At 38.3% G+C, this 21492-nt stretch overlaps 2 protein-coding genes across 2 annotated transcripts; both read left to right on the top strand.

Moving 5' to 3' along the window:
- Window positions 1-586: 586 nt before the first annotated feature.
- LOC103717381 (AAA-ATPase At2g46620-like) lies at window positions 587-2597 on the top strand. Its single transcript, XM_017845242.3, has one exon. It carries the CDS (start codon window positions 784-786, stop codon window positions 2263-2265), a length of 1482 nt encoding a protein of 493 aa, XP_017700731.2. The 5' UTR covers window positions 587-783; the 3' UTR covers window positions 2266-2597.
- Window positions 2598-12893: 10296 nt separating this feature from the next.
- LOC103717364 (DNA excision repair protein ERCC-1) lies at window positions 12894-21380 on the top strand. The gene is made up of 9 exons (XM_008805713.4): window positions 12894-13189; window positions 13264-13417; window positions 13510-13613; window positions 14961-15060; window positions 15250-15326; window positions 16884-16983; window positions 17455-17526; window positions 17775-17843; window positions 20756-21380. Exons 1-9 carry the CDS (start codon window positions 12960-12962, stop codon window positions 21074-21076), a joined length of 1227 nt encoding a protein of 408 aa, XP_008803935.2. The 5' UTR covers window positions 12894-12959; the 3' UTR covers window positions 21077-21380.
- Window positions 21381-21492: the final 112 nt, after the last annotated feature.

Genomic DNA, 21492 nt, shown 5'->3' with positions numbered 1-21492 from the left:
AGTTAATTCTCTTATCCTTATATATGTTTGTTACAAAGTTATTAAACCAAAACAAAATAATAACAAACTTTAACAATATGCATATCCATCATTGAAATTATTTTCTATAATTTATAATTCTTCACTTTGCTTCATTAAGAGAGCGTGTATATTTTCTTATTCAATTTTATTAAAAAATATTGTTATACTACTTATAATTTATAATAAAATACCATTCTTTTATAATTTTGTGCAATACAATTTAATCAAAACACATATACCTATCAAATCTCATGAGGGCACCGATCTACATATAAGAAAGAACAATTCATCATTTGTTTGATTTGTAATCATCTCCTCAAGGCACGCGGCACCGTTCAACCTTTTACACCAGATAAATTCCGCCGGAAAGGCACAGCCGCCTCTCACGGCCCTCAAGATCTTTCTCCCCGCCCACGCGCTGCTCTGAACTGGAAAGCGCCGAAAATTACAATCCGCATACCAAAAATAAACAAAAATTACAAACCCACTTGAAATCCCCATTCTCTCCTTTCCCAATCCCATATATCTTAGCCTCCTATGTGTGCGCGTTTGTCCTCCCTCCCTTCTTCCCTCTTCCTTCGTGGCTAATCAAAAAGCCGGCGAACGCCGTCTCCTACCTGCCGTCTCCTACCTGCCATCTCTTACCCCCAACTCCTCCCTCCCCCAATCCCCCCTTCTTCTCTATTCCCCGTTTATTCCCTTCTAATCCCAATTCTATTTCACCATTAGATCGAAAGGATTAGAATTCTAGTAATCATCCCCATGATAATCCCGGTTAATGCCCTCTTCGTGGCCTTGGCCGCCGTCTGCGGTCTGGTGATCCTGCGGACCATCCTGTCGGCGAGGGCCCTGCTCTACCACCTGGGGCGGTGGTGGCGGTGGGTGGACGAGCGCGTGCAGGCGTACCAGTACTTCGAGATCCCGCGGTACAACGAGGGCTCCCAGGAGAACCCCCTCTACCGGAAGGCCGCAGCCTACGTGGCCTCCCTCCCCTCCATCGAGGATGCGGACGCCGCCACGCTCTCTTCCTCCGGCCGCAAGCCCAACGACTTCCTCCTCCACCTCGGCCCTGGTCAGTCCGTCCCCGACTCCTTCCTTGGCGCCCGACTCTCCTGGTCCAACCGCCCCCCCGGCGGAGGGTGCCTCGTCCTCCGCGTCCGCCGCCAAGACCGGACCCGCGTCCTCCGCCCCTATCTTCAACACGTCGAGTCCGTGGCCAACGAGATCGAGCTCCGGCGAAGGGAGGTCCGGCTGTTCACGAACTCCGGCAGCGGCGACTGCGGGGAGGGGCCGCGGTGGAGGTCGGTGCCGTTCACCCACCCGTCGACGCTGGACACGGTGGCGATTGACCCGGAGCTCAAGACCCGGGTGCGGGCGGATCTGGAGGCGTTTGTTAAAGGCCGGGCATACTATCACCGACTCGGCCGCGTGTGGCGGCGGAGCTATCTGCTCTACGGCCCGCCAGGGACCGGCAAGACCACCTTCGCGGCCGCCATGGCCAAGTTCCTCTGCTACGACATCTACGACGTCGACCTCTCCCGCCTCGCAGCCGACGGTGCCGACCTCCGGTCGCTCCTCCTCCAGACGGCCCCCCGGTCGGTGATCCTCGTGGAAGACCTGGACCGGTATCTTAGCGGGAACCAAGGGCAGTCGTCGTCGGCGAGGCTGACGGGGATGCTGGGCTTCATGGATGGAGTCTTCTCGTGCTGCGGGGAGGAGCGGCTGATGGTTGTCACGATGAGCGGCGGCGATGGGGGGATGGAGGAGTTGGACCCGGCGATGCTGCGGCCGGGGAGGCTGGACGTCCACATCCACTTCCCCCTGTGCGACTTCTCGGCGTTCAAGACGATGGCGAGCAGGTACCTGGGGCTCGAGGACCACAAGCTGTACCCCCAGGTGGAGGAGGGATTCCAGTACGGGGCTCAGCTCAGCCCTGCCGAGGTCGGCGAGATCATGATCGCCAACCGGGTTTCGCCAAGTCGGGCAATCAAGTCGGTGATCAGTGCATTGCAGCAGTCGACAAACGGAGGTGGCGGACGGAAGCTGTGCGAGAGCTGGTCCACGGAGGGTGGCGGCGGGGAATTGGGCTTCGGCAAGGATTTTACGACAATGAGGGAGTTTCGGAAGCTGTATGGATTACTTAAGATGAAATACGGGAGCAGGAAGGAAGGGGTGATGCCGGTGAAGGTGGCCGCGGCGGCGGCCGCTGCTGGCACTCTATTAGACAAGGATTATTCTAGCTGAACCGTGGAGGTTCGCAACTGGAATAGGAGTCCTCATTTTGGGATTTGAGACTCGTAGATTTTAGGAACTCTTTCCTCTTCGAAACCCAGGTAAAGGAATTTTATTTGGATTTTAGTTTTATTTTTGATTCTGGGGAGGGGAAACGGGGATCAACCAAGGTGTAGAATATAATTCGTAAACAGTGAAGTGTAGATGACATACTCTGTTGTCCATTGTAGTTTGAAGATGATCGCTCAAGACCATGCTTCGTTCTAGGATTTTTTTATTTTTTTTATTTTTGTATTTTGAAAAATATTGGAAAGTTTTATTGTGATGCTCCTGCCTTACTGGTCTCTGAATTTGCTAGATTTGGTTTTAAAACATTCCCATGTTTGTATTACTAAGATAGATGCTGGAAAATGAAAAGAGAAAAAAATCTTACTAAAGATAACTAGTTGAGTGTATATCTCATAAGTTTGTGACTATCAGCCGGAGATAAGAAGAAAAGTAGAGATTATATATGGTTAGCCTGCTTTTGCAATTTGGAGCATTCTAATTTCAAAAGCATATTCCATACTTCTATTTTCAATGTTTGAAGTTTGACTCTGGAGAATTAAACCTATTTGATTGTTACATAGATGCTGGAAAATGAAAAGAGAAAAAATTGTATTAAAGATAACTAGTTTAGAGTATATCTCATAAGTTTGTGACTATATATTAGCTTGAGATAAGAAGAAAAGTGGAGTTTAAATATGGTTAGCCTGCTTTGAAATTTGGAGCATATTCTAATTTCACAAGCATATTCCGTTCTTCTATTTTCAATATTTGAATTTTGACCCTGGAAAATTAAAACTATTTTATTTTTACATAAAGGGCAATAGCATTAGTAAGTTTTGGGAGAATTTATGGGCTGGCATGACAATGGTTCAAAGTGAAGAAAGGTTATAAGATGATAGGGGGAAAAGGAGCAGAATGATGTGAATATTTCAAAGTTGAAATCAAACATCCATATAGTAATATTATAACTCAAAAATGCTCGTTCTGAAGTAAATTACAATGCTTAGGATTAGAACATGAGATGCAGTCAACATTTCATTTTGAAAACATGGAGTGGACCTATCTCCCCTAATCAACTCAAAACTGTTAGCATCATTAGTATGAATTATTCTTCGGTTTGCATGTTTTTTTCTTACAATCTTGACAATTGTCTTCCAACCCACTAGAGGTTTTACTTAGTATACTTCTAGTTGTACAAAGTGTGAAAGTCAAGCTGATAGTAACTATTTGGAATGAGGCCTTGTCGTTATGATACTAAAATGATAAACTTTCAACGCATGGTATCTCAAAATGTTTGATATCACTCGCTAGTGTCCTAGAGTTAGTCAGCCCAATAATTTACACTCCAAACAAGTATCCTTTTACAAAGTAAGTCCCACAAGGAAGCCTTTCTAAAAGGTTTCATATGGACCCAAATGTTGGTTGAGGATGCCATGTATGCAAGCTTTCTAGTGCTAGCGATCCACGCGACGCGCTAAGAAGTGATATCAAGCTTCAAAAAGGCACAACACAACTTGTTAGGGTTGCTTTGGCTATACCTGGGCGATGGCCTCGTGCATGGCCTACCTTTAGAGTCGCATGAGGGCTTGCAAGAACTACTCCAAGGATAATTAGAGAGATCAAGTTTTAATCCATGTTTGGATCTTGGTCCAAGGATGGATAATATAAAATTATCTAACTATCTAGCCAAACACCATCCAAAAACTCTTATCCCACTAAGCATGGGGAGCAACCAAATTAAAAAAGGAATAAAGGTATTCATGGGTCAGCTGGTGAGGGGGCGAACACTAATGATTAAAATGTTATTCCAGGGGTGGTTACTCTGGTCAGCAATTCGGCATCCAAATGCAGCTTTAGACTTCTCGTGCCTACGATTATGGGTTGGAATTTGCTCGGCTTAACCAATGATAAAGAGCATAACTGAAACGCTGACCCTGCCGTTCAACAATCTTTGGCCGGTCAGCCGGAGACTTGGCCTTTGCTACGTTACGCATTATTATTATCGAATAAAACCACCTCTCGTGTCGTGATTTTGTCCTGCTGGCCGAGGAAATTGAAACCATGTGCCCTTTCGTCCACACACGAAGTCGTTGCCTTTGAAGTTAGAACTGGGACACGTTTGTAAGGCTCAGAGAGGCCAAGAGAGTCCACAGGTTGGGTTTGATTTTAAGCTTGAGAGTTCTCAAGTCAAGACAAATTTATTGGACAAGGAACACGATGCCGAATGCTGGCCGCTACTTAGGAATCTCTGGAAAGTGACTTTTAAAGCACTGTTCTGAAGCTTTGTGCCAGTGTTTGTCCTGTTATTGGCCTCGCATGCCTTCTTCTCTTCTTTGGTTTTGGATTGTAGTTGGGTTGGCTCACCCCCACAACAAAGCTGGCCAAACGGAATCCACCGCCCCGGGAAGTGTCTTTGGGTCGGCTGACAAGGCTGGGGGCTGGTTCGTACGCGCATCTCTGCGTTGGTGTACGAACCCCATGGATGGTCGTGCCTCTGGCTTCTAATCATAGCCTTGTCTCAGCGTGGCTCACGAGCGCCTCGAATTCCCACTCGCATGGGAGGTTGACGTAACTTTATAGATTACATTAGGATTTTTTTAACTAAACATGTGGTACTTAAAAAATTAATTTTTATATATTTAGTTGATTATAAAAAATATATATATTCTAGAATGATTTATATTTGATTATATTCAGTTGAATATTTATTTTTTTAAAAAAATATAAAATATTTATTATACTTTTAATAAAAAATCTTATTGTGTACAAACTAAAAGTTTAAAAATATTTTTTAAAAAAATATCTCAATTTCTAATTAATAAAAAAACTACTTTTCCAACTTTCTTATTTGAAAATTCCAACTAAACATAAGATATTTCCTCATTTTTTTCATTGACCATATTTTTTTCTTCCCACGAACTAAATGAGTTTTGTAAGCAAGTTTTGTTGTCTCAATATTCTATGCATTTTTTTCTATTTGTAGTGTGGGAATCATTGTTTGGTGGCCCTTCTATCTTGGAACTTGGAAGCTTCCTATTATTTAGTAACTGTGTTGATTATATTATAACCATTCATCAAACCTCCTCCACTTTCTTATTCAAGATCAAGGTAGTGCATAGCGTGACTGACTGCAATTTTATATGTGAGATGGTAGCACTGACATAAGAAAATATAGGATCTGTTCTCCGTTGGATCTCTTGGTAATGTCCATTACATTTCTTTAGCTACAAAATTTGAACTCAAACTACATGTTTAGCATGCATAAAAAGTTTTGGATTCCTACAACAACATAGACCACTCGGTTGGTTTGTGGGTGTGAAAATGATGCACGGCAGAGTCAAAAGCACAAAAATGTGCATATACTTGTGGGCATATGCCATGTCTAAGGTGTAGAATGCAAGGATATGTATGTCCAAAGAAAATAATACAAAGGCAAAGCTAGGCGCTGATGATTTTTGTATAGTTAATTGCATGTAATTTCAGAAAAAAAAAAACTCAAGGGTGTAGATGGAGAAAATATTAAATGATGTTTTTTGAAAATTAGAATTTAGAGAAGACCCAACAAGAACTAGCTAGAGAACAATTTAAAGCGTTTTTGTTGTAGCTCTTGACAGAAAGTTAGAACATGTTAATGAATAATCATGGCCTATTTTTGAGACTGGAGCAGCCTTAATTATATGCAAATATGTATTGCGACAAGATCAAATTGAACACACATCCATTCTTAGACGAGTAAGCCTTCGTTGAGAAGCAAAATTGATATTAATAGTGTGAGTCCGAGATGAAAAATAGTAGCTCCTGCAAGCTTAAATCAATAGAAAAATGCTGATTTTGCTAGATATGCATGAAATTTTAGGTGAAAGTGACACAACTTGTTCACTCTACTAAACTACATTCATATGCTCTTGTGCATGCGCGAGTTTTTGTGGATAATTTTAGGTCAGAAAAATAAGGGACTAACACGGTATGTTTAGTATAAATGATGTCAAAGAAAGCGGATGTAAAATAGTTTCAAATAGCTGATACCCTATTCATTATCTTTTTTCTCTCTGGATATAAATTGGCGTCATCGAGATAGGTAAAGCATGATGGAACTTTACAGTGTACGATAGATGCAGAATCAAGTTTGTCAGCTTCTGCAGGAAAGTCCACAATGCCACATGTAATAAAGGGACAAATTGCTAGGGACCGCACTAAGCCCTACATTTGTTCTCGAAGGAGGACGCGATGGCCGACACGAGTGGACATTTGCCTTCTTTTCTTCTCATTTTGAATCAGCATGCTTGAAAGATAGGTCCTCCAAAAGCATTAATTTGACAACTTACCTGCCATTAGAACTAAATCTAAACGAGTAGTGACAGGCCAACGAGAGAGAGATTGACCGCAGCTTGAAATCTAGATCAATAGACAGAGGCTTCATTTTTTTTTTTTTTGCCACCAAAGTAGTAGCCTGATGGTAAGGGGGCGATAATTCCGCCTCAATTATCCGGGTTCAAAACACGCGGGCATCGATTAAATTAGAGAACCGGATGCTCCACGCCCGGTAGGCAGTTATGCTTTCCTTCCACTTGTACCAAGATGGCGTTGGGGTGACGTACCCACACGTGAAGATGATGAGCCCAGTGGGGTGAGCCCACGGGTCGGGGAAGGCACGCGAAACTTGCGATCTGTATCGAACATTCCCTGGTGGAAGGGGGCCCAGTAGGAGCTGCTATGCGGGGTGGGCTAGTCCCTCCCTCTCCCCTTCCTATTTTTCACAAAAAAAACACTTTTTAGCCTTCTAAAAATATTTTTAAATAAAATAAAAGTATTTGGTAAAAATTTTGAAAAGCTGTTTTAGCTTTCTCAAAAACTAAAAACAACTTTTTGAAATAAGCTCCACTTTGGAGCTTTCCAAAAAAACACTTTTAGGCTCGGTCGGAAAGCTGTTTTTTTACCAAAATACCCATGATAAAATATAATAATTACACAAAATGTCCATTTAATAATTATTTAATCAATTTTATGACCCAACTAGAAAATTTATTATATTATAAAAAATTAATTTATGCTAATACTTATAATATTTTATATCTTTATTATTGTATGATACTATAAATATAATATTATATTACATTATATCATAATACATTGATATGTTGTGTTAAATAATTTAATATAATATTAAATTATTATGCTATAGTATACAATATTATATTACTATATTATAATAATATTATATTACATTACAGTAATATTATACTATATTATATATTTATGTATTAATACATATTATATTTTATTATGCTCTACTGTATAATACTATGCAATATTCTTCATGGTCATTTTGTCATATCAAAAGTACTTTGTGAGTTTGTTTACCAAACACATATTAAACTGGCACAATACTTTAGAAATATACTTACCAAATAGCAAACAACTTTTTATAAAAGTTTTCTTCAGAAATCTCTACTTTCAAAAACTCTACTGCTGACAGCTCTCCCAAACGCCTAGAGTGCTTTACTTGGCAGCAGGAGATAAGATGACAACAAAACTCTAGGGTTAAACTGATGTTAGATGGAGATATAGAACTGCTTGTTTTGATGAATGTAGAGACTGCACAAGTAGTGAATCATTCAGTTCTACACAAATTGTGCTTGAGCAGAGATTGAGTTCTCGGTCTAGATGTTCTTGCATGGCAAAACATCGGTTGAATGTAAACTCAAGAATTGATATAAGTAATAGAGATTGAACTCATTTAAGGGGATGAGAATTTGTTAGATCCACTGGACCTGCCTTTCAGAGTGATTCATGCCCACAAAATGCGTAGGTAATGCAACACACCTGTGCATTAATACGCATCAATCTCAAACATCCTAGCACAGGGGGCACGCTTCCTAATTGGCTAGTGTTTTGAGTTGTATAAGGTCATGAGGGGCAAAATTAGTCAAGGCGCCACTGCAACCACTTCGCATAAAAGAATTTAATCTGATTAAAAAGCAAAAGCAACTTTAGGATTATTTCCGCCTGCCTCTTACGTGCACTATCATAATAGTGTACTCTTTCTATAATAAAAAAATTATATTAAAATGCATTACAGAATTATGCACAATTTCGTCTATTATAATATATACGATATTGGATATCAAAGTTGTTACATATTGCATGTACAATTTTAGTATATCAGCTTAAATCAATCTCAAAAAATTATGGGATCTGATTGTTATATTCAAATTTAATATTTGTATTAAATCATAAAATTTTAATATTATATTATACTATATCTAGTCCCTAGTAACTTTTTCATAATTATAAATTTTTTTGTTGTATTCTACTATATACGAGGGCTCAATTTGTATATAAAGCACATTAGTTCTATGAACAGGATTCATATTTTCAATACAATTTTTTTAAAATACTTACATATTATTTATAGGTGCACTCTAAAATTACACAGCTGAATCTATTATATATATATATATATATATATATATATATATATATATATATATATATATATATATATATATATATATATATATATAAAAGAGAATCAATTGTTATTCAATATCGCGGAACTTGGATGACTCACCAGGCAGTTTTGGGAACCACAAAACCACAAGCCTGACAGAAGCGACGTACCACCCTAGGAGGCTAAACCATTTATATTACTGTTTTAATAAGCTCACTGAGATAAAAAAAAATAATAAGGGTATTATCTAATAGATAGCGCTCTCTCTCTCTCTCTCTCTCACACACACACACACACACACACACCCGCACACATACAAAGTTCAGTGTATATATAATTAAACATTAAAAAAGGAGTGATGATTTTAATTATCTTAGTATTAAGAGTCATAGAATAGGGTCAAGTTTCTAGTCTACCAAAAAGAAGGTTCAACAACAAAGCTAGTTTTTATTGTATAGCCCTCGTGTATCTTCCATATGGAGGAGATATATGCAGGTATAGTTTCTTCTTTTTCTTTTTGATACACGTAGGTATAGTTTATTAACTTGAACTACTTTCAACGGTAAATCTTATCAAAGCCCCACAATCGCGGCGTTGAAGGACCAAATTAAAATGACATGAAAGGAATTTAAAAATCAATTTTAGTGTTTGCAAACATCTTTAAAAAGCTTATAGCCTCAGGACCACGGGTATTCGTTTCAAAGTAATATTTGGCTTTTGATACTAATTTCTATGATTATGAGCTGCAACTGTGGATGGAAGAAGGTGCAAATTGGTAGCTACAGGCATCAAATCGAAATTAAAAGCAAATAAGTGGCAATTAGAGGGAGAGGCAGCATACCACAATATGCTTCACAAGCCAAAGCTAATAAATCAATGTGTCACTCTTTTTACTAATCATTATGGCACTAATAATCTTTCCCACCCAATCTTGTAATGACCTCGTCATGGTTGGATCGTTTTGAGAGAGGGGGTTCATCCATGGCCCAAGTCCTCTTTAACCCTATTGGGTCCTCAACGACCTTAGCAACCCTTGGTGATGAGTCCACAGGACTAATAAAAATTTGTGGTGCACAATGAGCCTAAATCTTAAGGTCAGTTCCTAACATTATGTTCTCCATATATTAATAAATCAAAAAAACAATAGGCATGACCTTCTTTTACCCCCAGGTTAGGCTGAATCTCCCATACACAACCCCACCAACAAGTAGGAGGTTTTCATCTAAGAGTTAAACTTGGCCACCCATCCTTGACCTCCATGATCCACTTAGTCTATTAACAACTATTGACGAGATACAGAAAAACCAATTGTCGTCCCTCTTGCAACAATTGGATTTATCCTAATGGAGCGGCAGGCTGACTTTTAAAGGTTTTGGCCTACCTTGTGTGCATAACATCTAGCATCGTCTAAATTTAATTGTCTTATAACTTAGAAAATAGCATTATTTTCATGCTAGTACAATGATTTCGATTGTTTTCATGCTAGATTTGAACCATAAGACAACATATTACCAAAGAAAGATACTTGAATAAGAAGTTTCTCTCTAGATTGATTTAAAAGATATGTATGTATGTATGTATTCTGATTTTTTTTTTTTTTTGAAGAGGGGTGGGGGGAGGATAAAAAAGGCTTCTTAGCTGATAATTGTTAGCTTAGTTGGCTAGCACCTTACCTCTAAGAACTTCTCTTGAAGATCTAGCACAAACTGTTGATATTACTAAAAAAAAATATATTTAAGCAGGAGCCTATGGCTTAGAAAATTATCTAGAATTTTCTTTTTCTACCTAAACTAGTATCTACAATATTAAATATAGAGCTAGATACCTTCACATTTGCAGGGAGAATAACTTCTTTACACAGTAGCAGTAAACCCAGGTCCATCCAATCCAAATCTCATTCTGACTTAAACTCTGATCCAACTGAAATCTTAGTTCATCTGAGCTAATCTAGTTTATCCTAATTTGAGGGCCAAATATAGTACATGAGCCTACTTAGCCTCTAATTCTATACTTGCATGCAAATTCAACCATTCATGAACCTAATATAGGATTGGACAAAGCTTAGATATCATTGGATCCTCTAATATCTTCATCCCACGACCCCATACTCTCTTATCATGAAGCAACTCCCCTCTTAACCATCATTATTTTCTTAGAAATACTAGCTAAGTGGCATCCCAAGAGACCTCCACCACATTGTTTTTTTTTAACTAACTTGATTCCATTTTCAGTCTACTTTTGCCCCGTATCCAACTTCTCACATGCTCCCTTCCTTCCATCTAATTTTAGCCCCAATAAATGACAAATATAAATATTTCTCTTGTAACCAACTTTATCCATTAGATGCCACATCCTTGACATGTATTAGTTCAATTTTGGTGCCTCCTTTTTGGCCATCAAATACTCCCCCAACGTCTTAACCCTAAACCCTTTGGCTAGAACAAATAATTTTCATATCACTGCCAATATTAACCTACATCATTATATCACTCCCCTCTCTCTTACAATATTGTAATTATCCGTTCACCCTCCACTTCCTCTATCCTTATGAGGAGAAGGTCTATTTAAATTTATCTATTTAGTTTTCCTCGTTACTATTAAATCAAACTCTCTTCCCTAATCCTCCAGTCCTCACCATTAGATCAAACTCTCTTCCATAATCCGAACCCTTCTCCTTTTTCTCTAATATACCATTCCAAAAGAGCACAATTAAATCGACATACCCTCTTTAAATCTTGATCATCTACCTCTTCAATTCTCTCCTCACACCATTTAGCTAATAAAGACTTGCCACATTTTCACCATAATTCTTAGATTTTTAGGATTGAATTGTGAACCATAGACTAATCTATCCTATGTATACAATCTTATCCCTGCAAATTAAGGAGCATGAACTAAAAAAACATGCTCTCCCTTCATCTCAATTCTCCATTTATATCACCTCACATGTCCTCCTTTAAACCCAAGAGCTAATATAATTAAGCCACTCAATCTCCCTTTCCTAGCCTTGGGATTTAGGGGTAATCTAATGTGATGATCCCTAGGAGAGGTTACCTTACATCCCTCTCCCAAGAAACTCTTCTCCGAGAGGGAGACTAAGTTAAGGAGAGAAATTTAGTGGGAGAAAGAGGAGAAGGAGATTTAGGATAACCTCTTCCTAGCTCAGTCTCTCTCTTCTAGCCGAGTCCTGTTCCTTTGACCTGTGTTTCTACACTTATTATGGTTAGTATATCATAGCCGAATACTGTTAGATCTAGCAGGAAACATGTGATTTCTATCTGTATTGATCTTTAGTCTCATCCATATGGCACTTGTAATATTTAGGTTGCCGAGATTAGGTGTAAATAACTTTGTATAGAGGTAAAGATTCAGATTTCAATAAAAATCCAACAAATTATAGGTTGTAGAATCATTAAATTATTTATATTTTTTGCAAGCAGCAAGTGAAGAAGAGATAAGAATAATAAACAGTAGCAAACATGCCATCAATAACAACAATTGGTGTCATCAGTTTGTTATTTATGAAAGCAAAAACTAGTCTGCTATATCATTTTCTTCCCAATAGATACGCATAGCCTGAAACCGGTCGAGGTGCACTGCCACCATCCTTTTCACCCCCTAATTTATTCGCAGAACCATTCCCTTGCTCAAATAGGCATTAGATTTGGAAATAAGCTTCAAAAAACAAGACCAAACTGATCATCACTTTCTAAATATACACTTAGAAAGCTTTAAGAGTCCAGCATGCAAATCGACTCTCAGACCATGGATTTCTTTCCCCTATAATACAATATGTTTAAAAAAATTCCAAAAACATAGGATACTAGAGAAAAAGGAATCATATCGCTGTTCACCTCCTCTTGCTTAAATGCACAGAAGCGCTTCACATGATCGAACTCCGATCTATCGATGCTTTTCCATACATACATGCACGGCAAGTGCCAAACGCTAGTAGTAGCAATGCCACTCATCAAGCTCTCCAAAGCCCTTCTCGTTTCAATTCATTTGCAATTATTTGCAGCTCGAAAATTGTAGACGTTGGACTCCTCTACAAGCTGTTTAGCCCAACAAGATGAGGCATCGTGATCGTTACGGACCGGCCCAAACCCATCCTGCTCTAATAAGTAGACTCGCGACAAGCGAACTCCAAGCCCCGACCGCGGCCTTCCGCTCCGTCTCTGTCTCTCTCTCTCTCCCCCTCTCAAGAATGGAGAAAAAGTCCGAGGAAGAGCAGCGAGCGAGCCAGGAGCAGAACAAGAAGAAGGGCGTCATAAGGATCCCCTCGTACCAAGAGGTCTTCGGGGGAGGCACCTCCTCCTCGTCCGCTCCTCAGCCCTACAACCCTCCCCCGCCACCGTCCTTCTCTCAAGCCTTCTCTTTCATCAAAGCCTCCGAGTTCTACACCCCTCCTCCTCCGACTTCCGACCCTTCTCCCAGGTGAGCTCCCCTCCCTAGTCCCTCCCTCCACGTTTCTCTTCGCCCCCCGATCCTAACCTTTCTCCTCTTTCAAGGCACGTCGCTGCCGAGCCCCAGGCTTCTGCAACGCCAACGCTGCCGGCGGGGGCGGCGGCTTCGTCTTCTTCCGGTTCTGCTCCTTCGTCGTTCTATTCTTCGGCGATTGCGTCGGCTCAGAACCGGAACGCAATTCTTGTTAGCCATCGGCAGGCGGGTGACCTTTCTTTCTTGATTTTTGAAGGCCTAATTGGGAGATTTTTTTTTTTTTTTAAAGTTTGTTTGCTCGCTTGTTTTGCGCGCAGAGGGGGAATCCGTTGCTTAAGCATATCAGGAACGTGCGGTGGGCGTTCGCGGATGTTGTTTGTGACTACTTGCTAGGACAGAGCACCTGTGCTCTTTATATTAGGTATAAGCACATTTGCTACTGGTTTTTCCCCTTCTGATGCTCTCTTTCTTCCTTTCTTTGTTATTGGGTTATTTTCTACATCCTTTTTTTCCAAGAAGTAAAATAGAGATATTGCCTTTGTTTGAGGATCATGGATATGCGGTTGTTGGCCTATAATCTCTTCTCTGGTTTGGTTGTCAGAAAATTATGTTTGAGTAATTGCGCACAGAAAATGTAACCATTAGCTTCTCTGTATTTCCTGAAACAAAGGGAGATAAGCTGAAAACTACCCAGTCAAAGGCATGTTCCATGGGAGATGCTATTGTTGGAGCACGATTCAGCCTTCCCTATCTACAGTACGATAAACTGGTTTATTGCTGCTTTAACATGCCATTAAGCTTCCCCTCTGTCCAGATATAACTTAAATTACCTTTCAAAAAGAAAAAAAAAATCAAGCCTTGTCCTGACTTATTTGGGTTGGCTTTATGAAGTCTTATTGCGAATCATTCTTGATGTTGGTTATCTCCGAAGTAACTCCAAATTTTTTGTTACCCTTTTTCACAATCTCATTTATGTTAGCCTAAATCTTACCTTCTGTTTCTAGTCTCATAAACAAATTTCATGCACCTCTCCTTACCATGACTTTTGTTGCAAATGTCTGTACCATTTGAATCCGTTCTTTACCGCTTTATCCTCAATTAGTGCGACTTCTATGCCTCTTCTATTATAATCCTTGCCAACTATCATCTTCGTAGTCTAATCACCTTACATTTGATTCATACAACATTGTAGAACTTATTTTTGTTCAGTAAGTTTTTTTTTCTTGAGCTGACAAGGACTGCATTAGTCAAATAACATTGCATACGCATGTCTGCACTTCAACTATCCAACTATTCTTCTATAAATATTTTCTTATCAATCACTTTTGTGTCCAGTAAATCTGATATAGTTGAACCAAACATAGGAAGGCCTTTGCGGCGATAAGCGTTACTGAGGCTTGTTTTAATTATTGTTTCCATCAAAATTTTGTTCTATATACTCTGTCTTTGTCTTTATATTTTTTTAGGCCATAATACTATAAAGCCTTTTTTTTTAATTTCAGTTTATCATTTAGTTTTATGCTCTCTGATATTATCATTATATCTTCTATGAATAATATGGTCCATTTTCTTAAATATTAGTAGTAAGTGCACTTATGTCTAATGTGGAGTTTAGTGCTATCGTTGGTTGGTCCTACATTAAATATTAGTTGCTTGAATCTGTTCATATCACTATCTTTTGCTATTCTTACATGGATATGGATATCTCTATTGTTAGTATGCTTCTTTCATCTCTCTTCTCTTTAATTGAGTTCACCGATATATGCAGTCTCCGCTATCATCTTCTTCATCCAGACTACTTATATTATCGAATAAGAGAGTTGCAGAAGAATTTTAAGCTCCGTGTTGTTTTGTGCCATGTTGATGTGGTAAGCTCCACTAATTGCGAGAAGCCCTCCTTATTCCATTTAGGACATTTTTCACCTTTTCTGCTTGGGCTGATTAAAATTACTTGGATTCTTAGAAGTTACTGTCAAAGATTAGCAGTCTATTTTTTCCGTTCTTTCATTCAGTTCTTTTCCTTTTAAGATCAGTTTTCATTACTCTTAGTTTTTCAGGAAGATGTTGTCAAACCATTGCTTGAAGTCACAAGGACAGCAATGCTGCATGACTGCACTCTTTTATGTGGTTGGAGGTATCATATCCTTTATTTATTTGATAATGTCGTATATGTTGGAAGCCTATTACCTATATTTATCATGTTGTAAACAAGGAAGCTTTTTGTTACAGTTTGGAACTAATGTTTGACTTGGACTGCAAATTATTTTCTCAATAAGAAAATTAAAAGTTGTCTCAGCTTGGGAGAGCTTAAATTATTTTCCAAGCAAGGGTATTTTTGTACTCTATTTTACCAACAAGGCTGAGTCACTTTGATGTTGTTAAAGGTTCTCAAGGCGCTTAGGCAAGGCGAGGAAACCTCTAAGCGCCTCCACAATCCCAAAACAAGGTGCGTTTACCAAGGCGACACCTAGGAGAGTGCTTGCGATAGCAAGAGGTGCTCAAGCAAGCGCCTCTCCAATGTCCGGCACTGTTCTTCCTATCCAGTTCTCTCATTCTCTTAGAACTATGTTAATTTTATTGTGATGTTGATTTTGTTCTATTGGAGCCCTTGTAAATAAAGGGCTACTCTAGGATGTTCGGTGGTTTACTCCTTTGCATTGTGTTGTTTAAAAATATGTTTTCATGTTTTGGGAAGTGGTGTTTTGCCATTATGCTGGAACTTTGAAGCTATTTTAAGATATCTAATGGTTTAATTTTACTAACCACGGTTAAAAAACATGTTATGCGAAGTGGTATTTTGATGTGATATTTTGAAAGATGTGAAACATGATATCTAATATTTATGATGGTCATGATTTAGGCTATTGAAACTTGAGTAATTAATCTTATATATTTGTATTGTTCAGATACAAATAGTATTTATTTCTAGTGCCATTATTGAACTTTTGATAAATTAGTGCCTTGCTTTCTTGAGGTAAGTGCCTTTTTGGCATCTGGCACCTTGGTAGTATGGGGCCTTGTTGACTGAAGGGCACCCTTTGCTTTTGACATCCTTTAGTCAATATCTTGGAATATACATGATAAATAATATATGCACGATAAAGCCTGAGACACGCCGCTCAATTTTTTGCTCTCCTACCTCTTCCTAAATTCATTGTTTATGGTATCAGGAATTACTGATAGGATACCAGAAATTAACCTGCACCTAATTTTGTCTATTTGATAATCTGTTTATCCTTTTATACCATTCATGTGTGTCAAGGAAAAATCTGATGTTAGGAATCTTTCATTCTTTGGTCTCCTATCCGAAATTGTCCACCTGTCTGACATCATCCTTTACCCTTCGCCATCCAAGTAGGGATTGGCATTGTACAGGTATGTAGGAAGTAAAGTCGTTTCTATTTGTTATAATCATTGTTAATTAAATAGTTATGCTTTTTTAATTTGTAAAAGCATGCAGGAACAATCAAAGCCATTGCTGTTGTGTCTGAAGATATCTTCCTAGGTTTTGCATGGATATCTAGAGCTGCAAAAATATCATCACTTTGTTTACAATCTATTTTTGGTATTTAATGCTATGTCCATATATCCTGTGTTGTGTATTGTTTTCCTGTAAAGTACGGGATACAATTAAAATAGTTGAGAAATACCTTCAGGCTTCAACCTTGACTACCTTTTCTTTCTTTTCTAGCCTGGAAGAATGTGGTCGGTACTTGGAGACAATTAAAGTTTATGAAAACAAACCTGCAGACAGCATTCGTGAACAGATGGATACTGATTATTTATCACGGGTATCTATTTTTAAGGACCACTTCTATCAAGCGTTGATACATTTCTTCTGGATGGATTGCTTATCTGCTGAACGAAATCAATTATTCTAGGATAACTAAAATTGATTAAAAAATAGCTGTATTTAGTTGAACCTATTTCTTTGCAACAAATGAGACATTTTATTTTGAAAATCTAACTGGTGATAACCTTCTCATTCAACTACTTCTATGATCCCAGTCACATCAGTGAAGGTTTATTTTGTTTTTTAACCTAAGGGAGTCGGTCATTTTGTTTTTTCTCAAAAAATCAGATTGTTTCAGTTCTTAAACCATGAAAGTTATCTAATAATCTTTTTAATCATATTATCAAGGGATTTATTAAATGATTAGTAACTGAGCTTCCCGTAACTAATATTAGACCTTTAAAATATTGTATACTTTTACTCGAAACCATTTATACTTGCTTTACTTAAATTTCTTAAACTTTTGCAGCTGACTCATGCACTTACAACTGTTCGACATGTTAACAAGACTGATGTAGTTACACTTGGTTCAGCTTTTGGGGTAAGCCTGGATCATGTTAATCTGTTTCCTGAAAGAAATGCTGCATCTTTTAATTTCAGTTCTTCCTAGTGTCATAGATGCATATGTCAACCACTTTTTTAACCATGAATTTGTTTACCTGTCTAGGACTAGCTTTTGTCTTCTGTTCCTTTTTTTTTCTTTAGAGCTTCTCTGTGCAAGCCTTGAAAAAATTCATTCTTAATAATATTGCATGTTCATTATTCAGCGAATTTTCCTACATGTTGCAGTCACTTTCACATATTATGGATGCTTCTATGGAAGATTTGGCTCGTTGCCCAGGCATCGGTGAGCGTAAGGTATTTGTCCCATTTGGTGGTCCATGTGTTTGTTGTACATGCATATAGCTTTTTCAAAAAAGATTTACCAATTTTCTTTTAATTATGTTGAAGTTTTCAAGAATGCTCTAACTCCTTACTCTTTTGAATCAGCTTACGTCTTGGTTCATTTTACTTAGCTTTCACCTGCCTGCTGTTTTAATCACAGCAAAAGATAGTGTTGGGTTTGTGTTTATGTAACCCCGGAAATATTTTAAGCATGTGCTTCTTTATAATCGAGCATTCTGTTGCTTTTGATTGGAATGATTTGCAAAGAATTTATAGTGCTGACTACATATGAAAGGGCTATATTTTTTGTTAGTTGGTTGATATTGTTACTCGGAAAATTTGAGTGTTATATATGGAGTGTACATGAATCTTTCATGGTTCTCTTTGTTCAGTATTAGGCATACAGCATTTTGTTGGATCTATTTTCAAAAAGTTCAGCTTCAAGGGTGTGAAGTACATGGCTGCAACATTCCTACCCCCCTCCTCCTAGGTCTTGCTGGATTTCAGTTAAACCTTAATTTAATTTTAATTGATTTTTCCATTTAAATAATGTCATTTTTCTACATATGCCATTTCCATATATAGTCTATTATTCACTGACACTAGGCCTTCAATTTTAGAGCCCTAAGAAATGAGGGTTTGAGGATATCATTTGTGTCTGCCTCAGAATGATAGAATAATATCACAACATTATGTTACTAGTTTCACTGTTGAGGCTTGATCATATGCCACAAGATTAGAGGTTGTGGTTGCAAAAGCAACTATACTTAAGATGTGGTTTCAGGATTTTGATATTGCTTGAGTAAGGGACAAGATCTGATACTACACAATGGGTCTACATGTCCTCTCCTACTTCGGGATTGATTAATATATAATCTGGAGAAGTATTTAAAGAAGAAAGCATAAGTGTAATGAGGAAGGGGAAGAGAGAACAAGTGGGAAATCAGCATCAGGCAAAACTGTCACTTGTATGTAGAATTGGCATTATTAACTTATAGAAGAATGGCCGGTTGTCTTCCTCTTTGAAAATCAGCACTGAAATGTCATCAAACTCTTCTGAAATTGGCACCGCATGGTTGGTGAAGAGTTAGTACTCCACCAAGAGAATAATGAGCACTTCAAAATAATTTCAACTTTAGTTAAATTGTTTAAGGATGAGTAAAAGAGTTATTTATAGTTTCTATGGTTTCCCAAATGACCTGGGAGTCTTAGAATCCCTAGTAACTCCTAACAAATTAATAAAGACTCAAAAGGCAGTCATACAGCCAAAAGTGTCATCTATGCTGGTGTAATGGCCAGACATAAATTTTAGCAGTTATTGTAGTGCTTCTACTAAAATGGTCATATCTCCTCTTTCCAGTCTCCAATTCATGTGCTTCTTGAGCTGTTTGAAAACTTATTCAGTACGCTATCTAATGGTCATGGTGCCTTTAAATTTGTCATGAGATCTTGCCTTTAAATTCATCAGGACATATTCATCATTATGCAATTTTTTGGTTGCATGTTCTAAACCAACAACTGTTAGACTTTTTTGAGTCAACTGTCCAAATGATTAATTCTACTGTTGTAAGGAGTCATGATCGAATGCAACAGGGTCAAAAAACTGATAAATTATGACTAAATTGAGTCGATTTCGAACTAATAATTGAGTGTATTTCCACTTAGTCTTACAAAGTTGCAAGGCATCAAGGCCATCTCTGGTCTCCCTAGTTCTGTCATACTCATACCCAATGAGGATTCACTGTTATATAACAAGACAGTTTAGGTAAGGCGGATTTTGTGCCCCATCTATTGCATGTCATAAAAAAAGAGATGTTCATAACCTTATAGAACAACCGGAAACTACTTCTGTGACTTGCTAGCTTTGCAAATGGAGAACCTCAGAGTATTAAGATACAACAACTCACGGCACACACCTTTGCCACGTGTTCAGGAGCTCCAAATCATACACCTTTTTTAGGTGTTGGTTTCTGAGAACTACTAGCTGTCATAAAATTGTCTGACTGTCGTAATTGAGCCCATATTCGTGACTGTCAAAAGATCAACTTTAGATGTAACATGCGAGTATCTTTTGTCTATTTATGGACTCCTTTTTTTCTTGGGGGTAATCGATCTAGTTGTAGATGACTTTAAGGTTCGTCATTTTCAACTTTTCCACTGCTTTTTCCTAACTCTGATATCTTTGCTTGCTGCATTGTGTAAATTAGCGTTTCAGCCTTCTCATCCATTTCCAAGCAAATATTTGGTCATAAACAATCTACAAATATAACTTAGATTGCTAGTTCTTGTCCAGGGTTAGATCAGTTGTACTAATTGTGATTCTTGTCTGTGAGACTGAGTTTTTTTAATAAACTATGTCTTTGAGAAGATCCTTAATGCCTGATTTTCAGCGGTTGCATAGTTATATGCTGTGTGCCTTTTAAAATTCAATTTCTTAAAGAAGGCGCCAGCGCAGTCTGCTGGTAAGCTTATTGGTGGTGCGCAGGCAAATAAAAATTTTTCTTACATTTCCGTATGCAGCTTCACTCTATAGAAATCAATAAATTTGATAAATACTTACCATGATCTACCCACTCAGAGCTTCTGATGAAACTGCCATACTGCCAGATGCAAGTTTTTATCGGTTATATGGCTTTTATTATCTGACTCTTTCTCTGAAATTGGTTGACAAAAATTATGATCTAAAGCTATTTGCTGCCTGCTCAAAAATTCCGATCACATGCCAGAAATGCATGCTTGCAAATGTGGATTATATGGATTCATTATCTGAATTTCCTTCTGAGTAAAAGCTAATAAAGATTTTGATTTAGTTTTTTGCTGTAACTTTTTGCTTTTTTGGACCCTGATCCAATTCACGCGGTAAAACTTCAAACTCCTCATTGCAGGTGAAGCGCCTGTATGATACCTTCCACGAACCATTTAAGCGAGTTTCCAGTCGGCCTACTATTGCTGTGCCAGAAACTCCCATCAAGGACAAGAATTCTGAAGAATCTATTCCAACAGATATTGCTGTGGAAGTTGAGGGGAAAAACTCTGATTCATCAAAAGCTGAAAAGGAATCCAGTCTTGATGTGAGATCAGCCCTGACTGCTGCCTTTGACAAATATGCAGAAAGAGTCCGCAAACGGGACCGGAAGAGTGAACTGTTTGAGCCAGGGGAAGGTAGCAGCAGCGGCAGCGTAGCCCCAAAAGATGCAGAAGCATAGAATAGGACGATCAACATAGGCAACTGATTAATGAACTTAGGATTATGGATGAGGGCTGAATACTCTCATTGAGCATGCCTTCTACAGGTAGAATCATTGGTGGAAAGAGAGTTGATACACATGGTGTATTCGCAAGTTTCTTTCACTAGATTAAGTCACTATTTTTTAGGCTTCATTTTTCAGAGGTAGTAATTGATTTTACTTTTATGCTTATGATATTTTTGGCCAGATCTAAGTTATGCCATTTTTACGCCCCTGGCAAATGAGCAAACTTTTGATAAACTAACTTGAGTTCGACTTGAAATTTGGGCTTGCTTGAGATAGGCTTGAATTTATTTTATATATAATATTACTATTACTATTATTTATACAAATAATTATTTTTATAATGATTTATGATAAATTAATGTAGATTG

This window comes from Phoenix dactylifera, chromosome 2 (assembly GCF_009389715.1).
Source record: "Phoenix dactylifera cultivar Barhee BC4 chromosome 2, palm_55x_up_171113_PBpolish2nd_filt_p, whole genome shotgun sequence".
In the NCBI taxonomy this organism is placed as follows: Eukaryota; Viridiplantae; Streptophyta; class Magnoliopsida; order Arecales; family Arecaceae; genus Phoenix; species Phoenix dactylifera.
The sequence above is the reverse complement of the archived record's forward strand: the minus strand, read 5'-3'. Positions and strand labels throughout refer to the sequence as shown.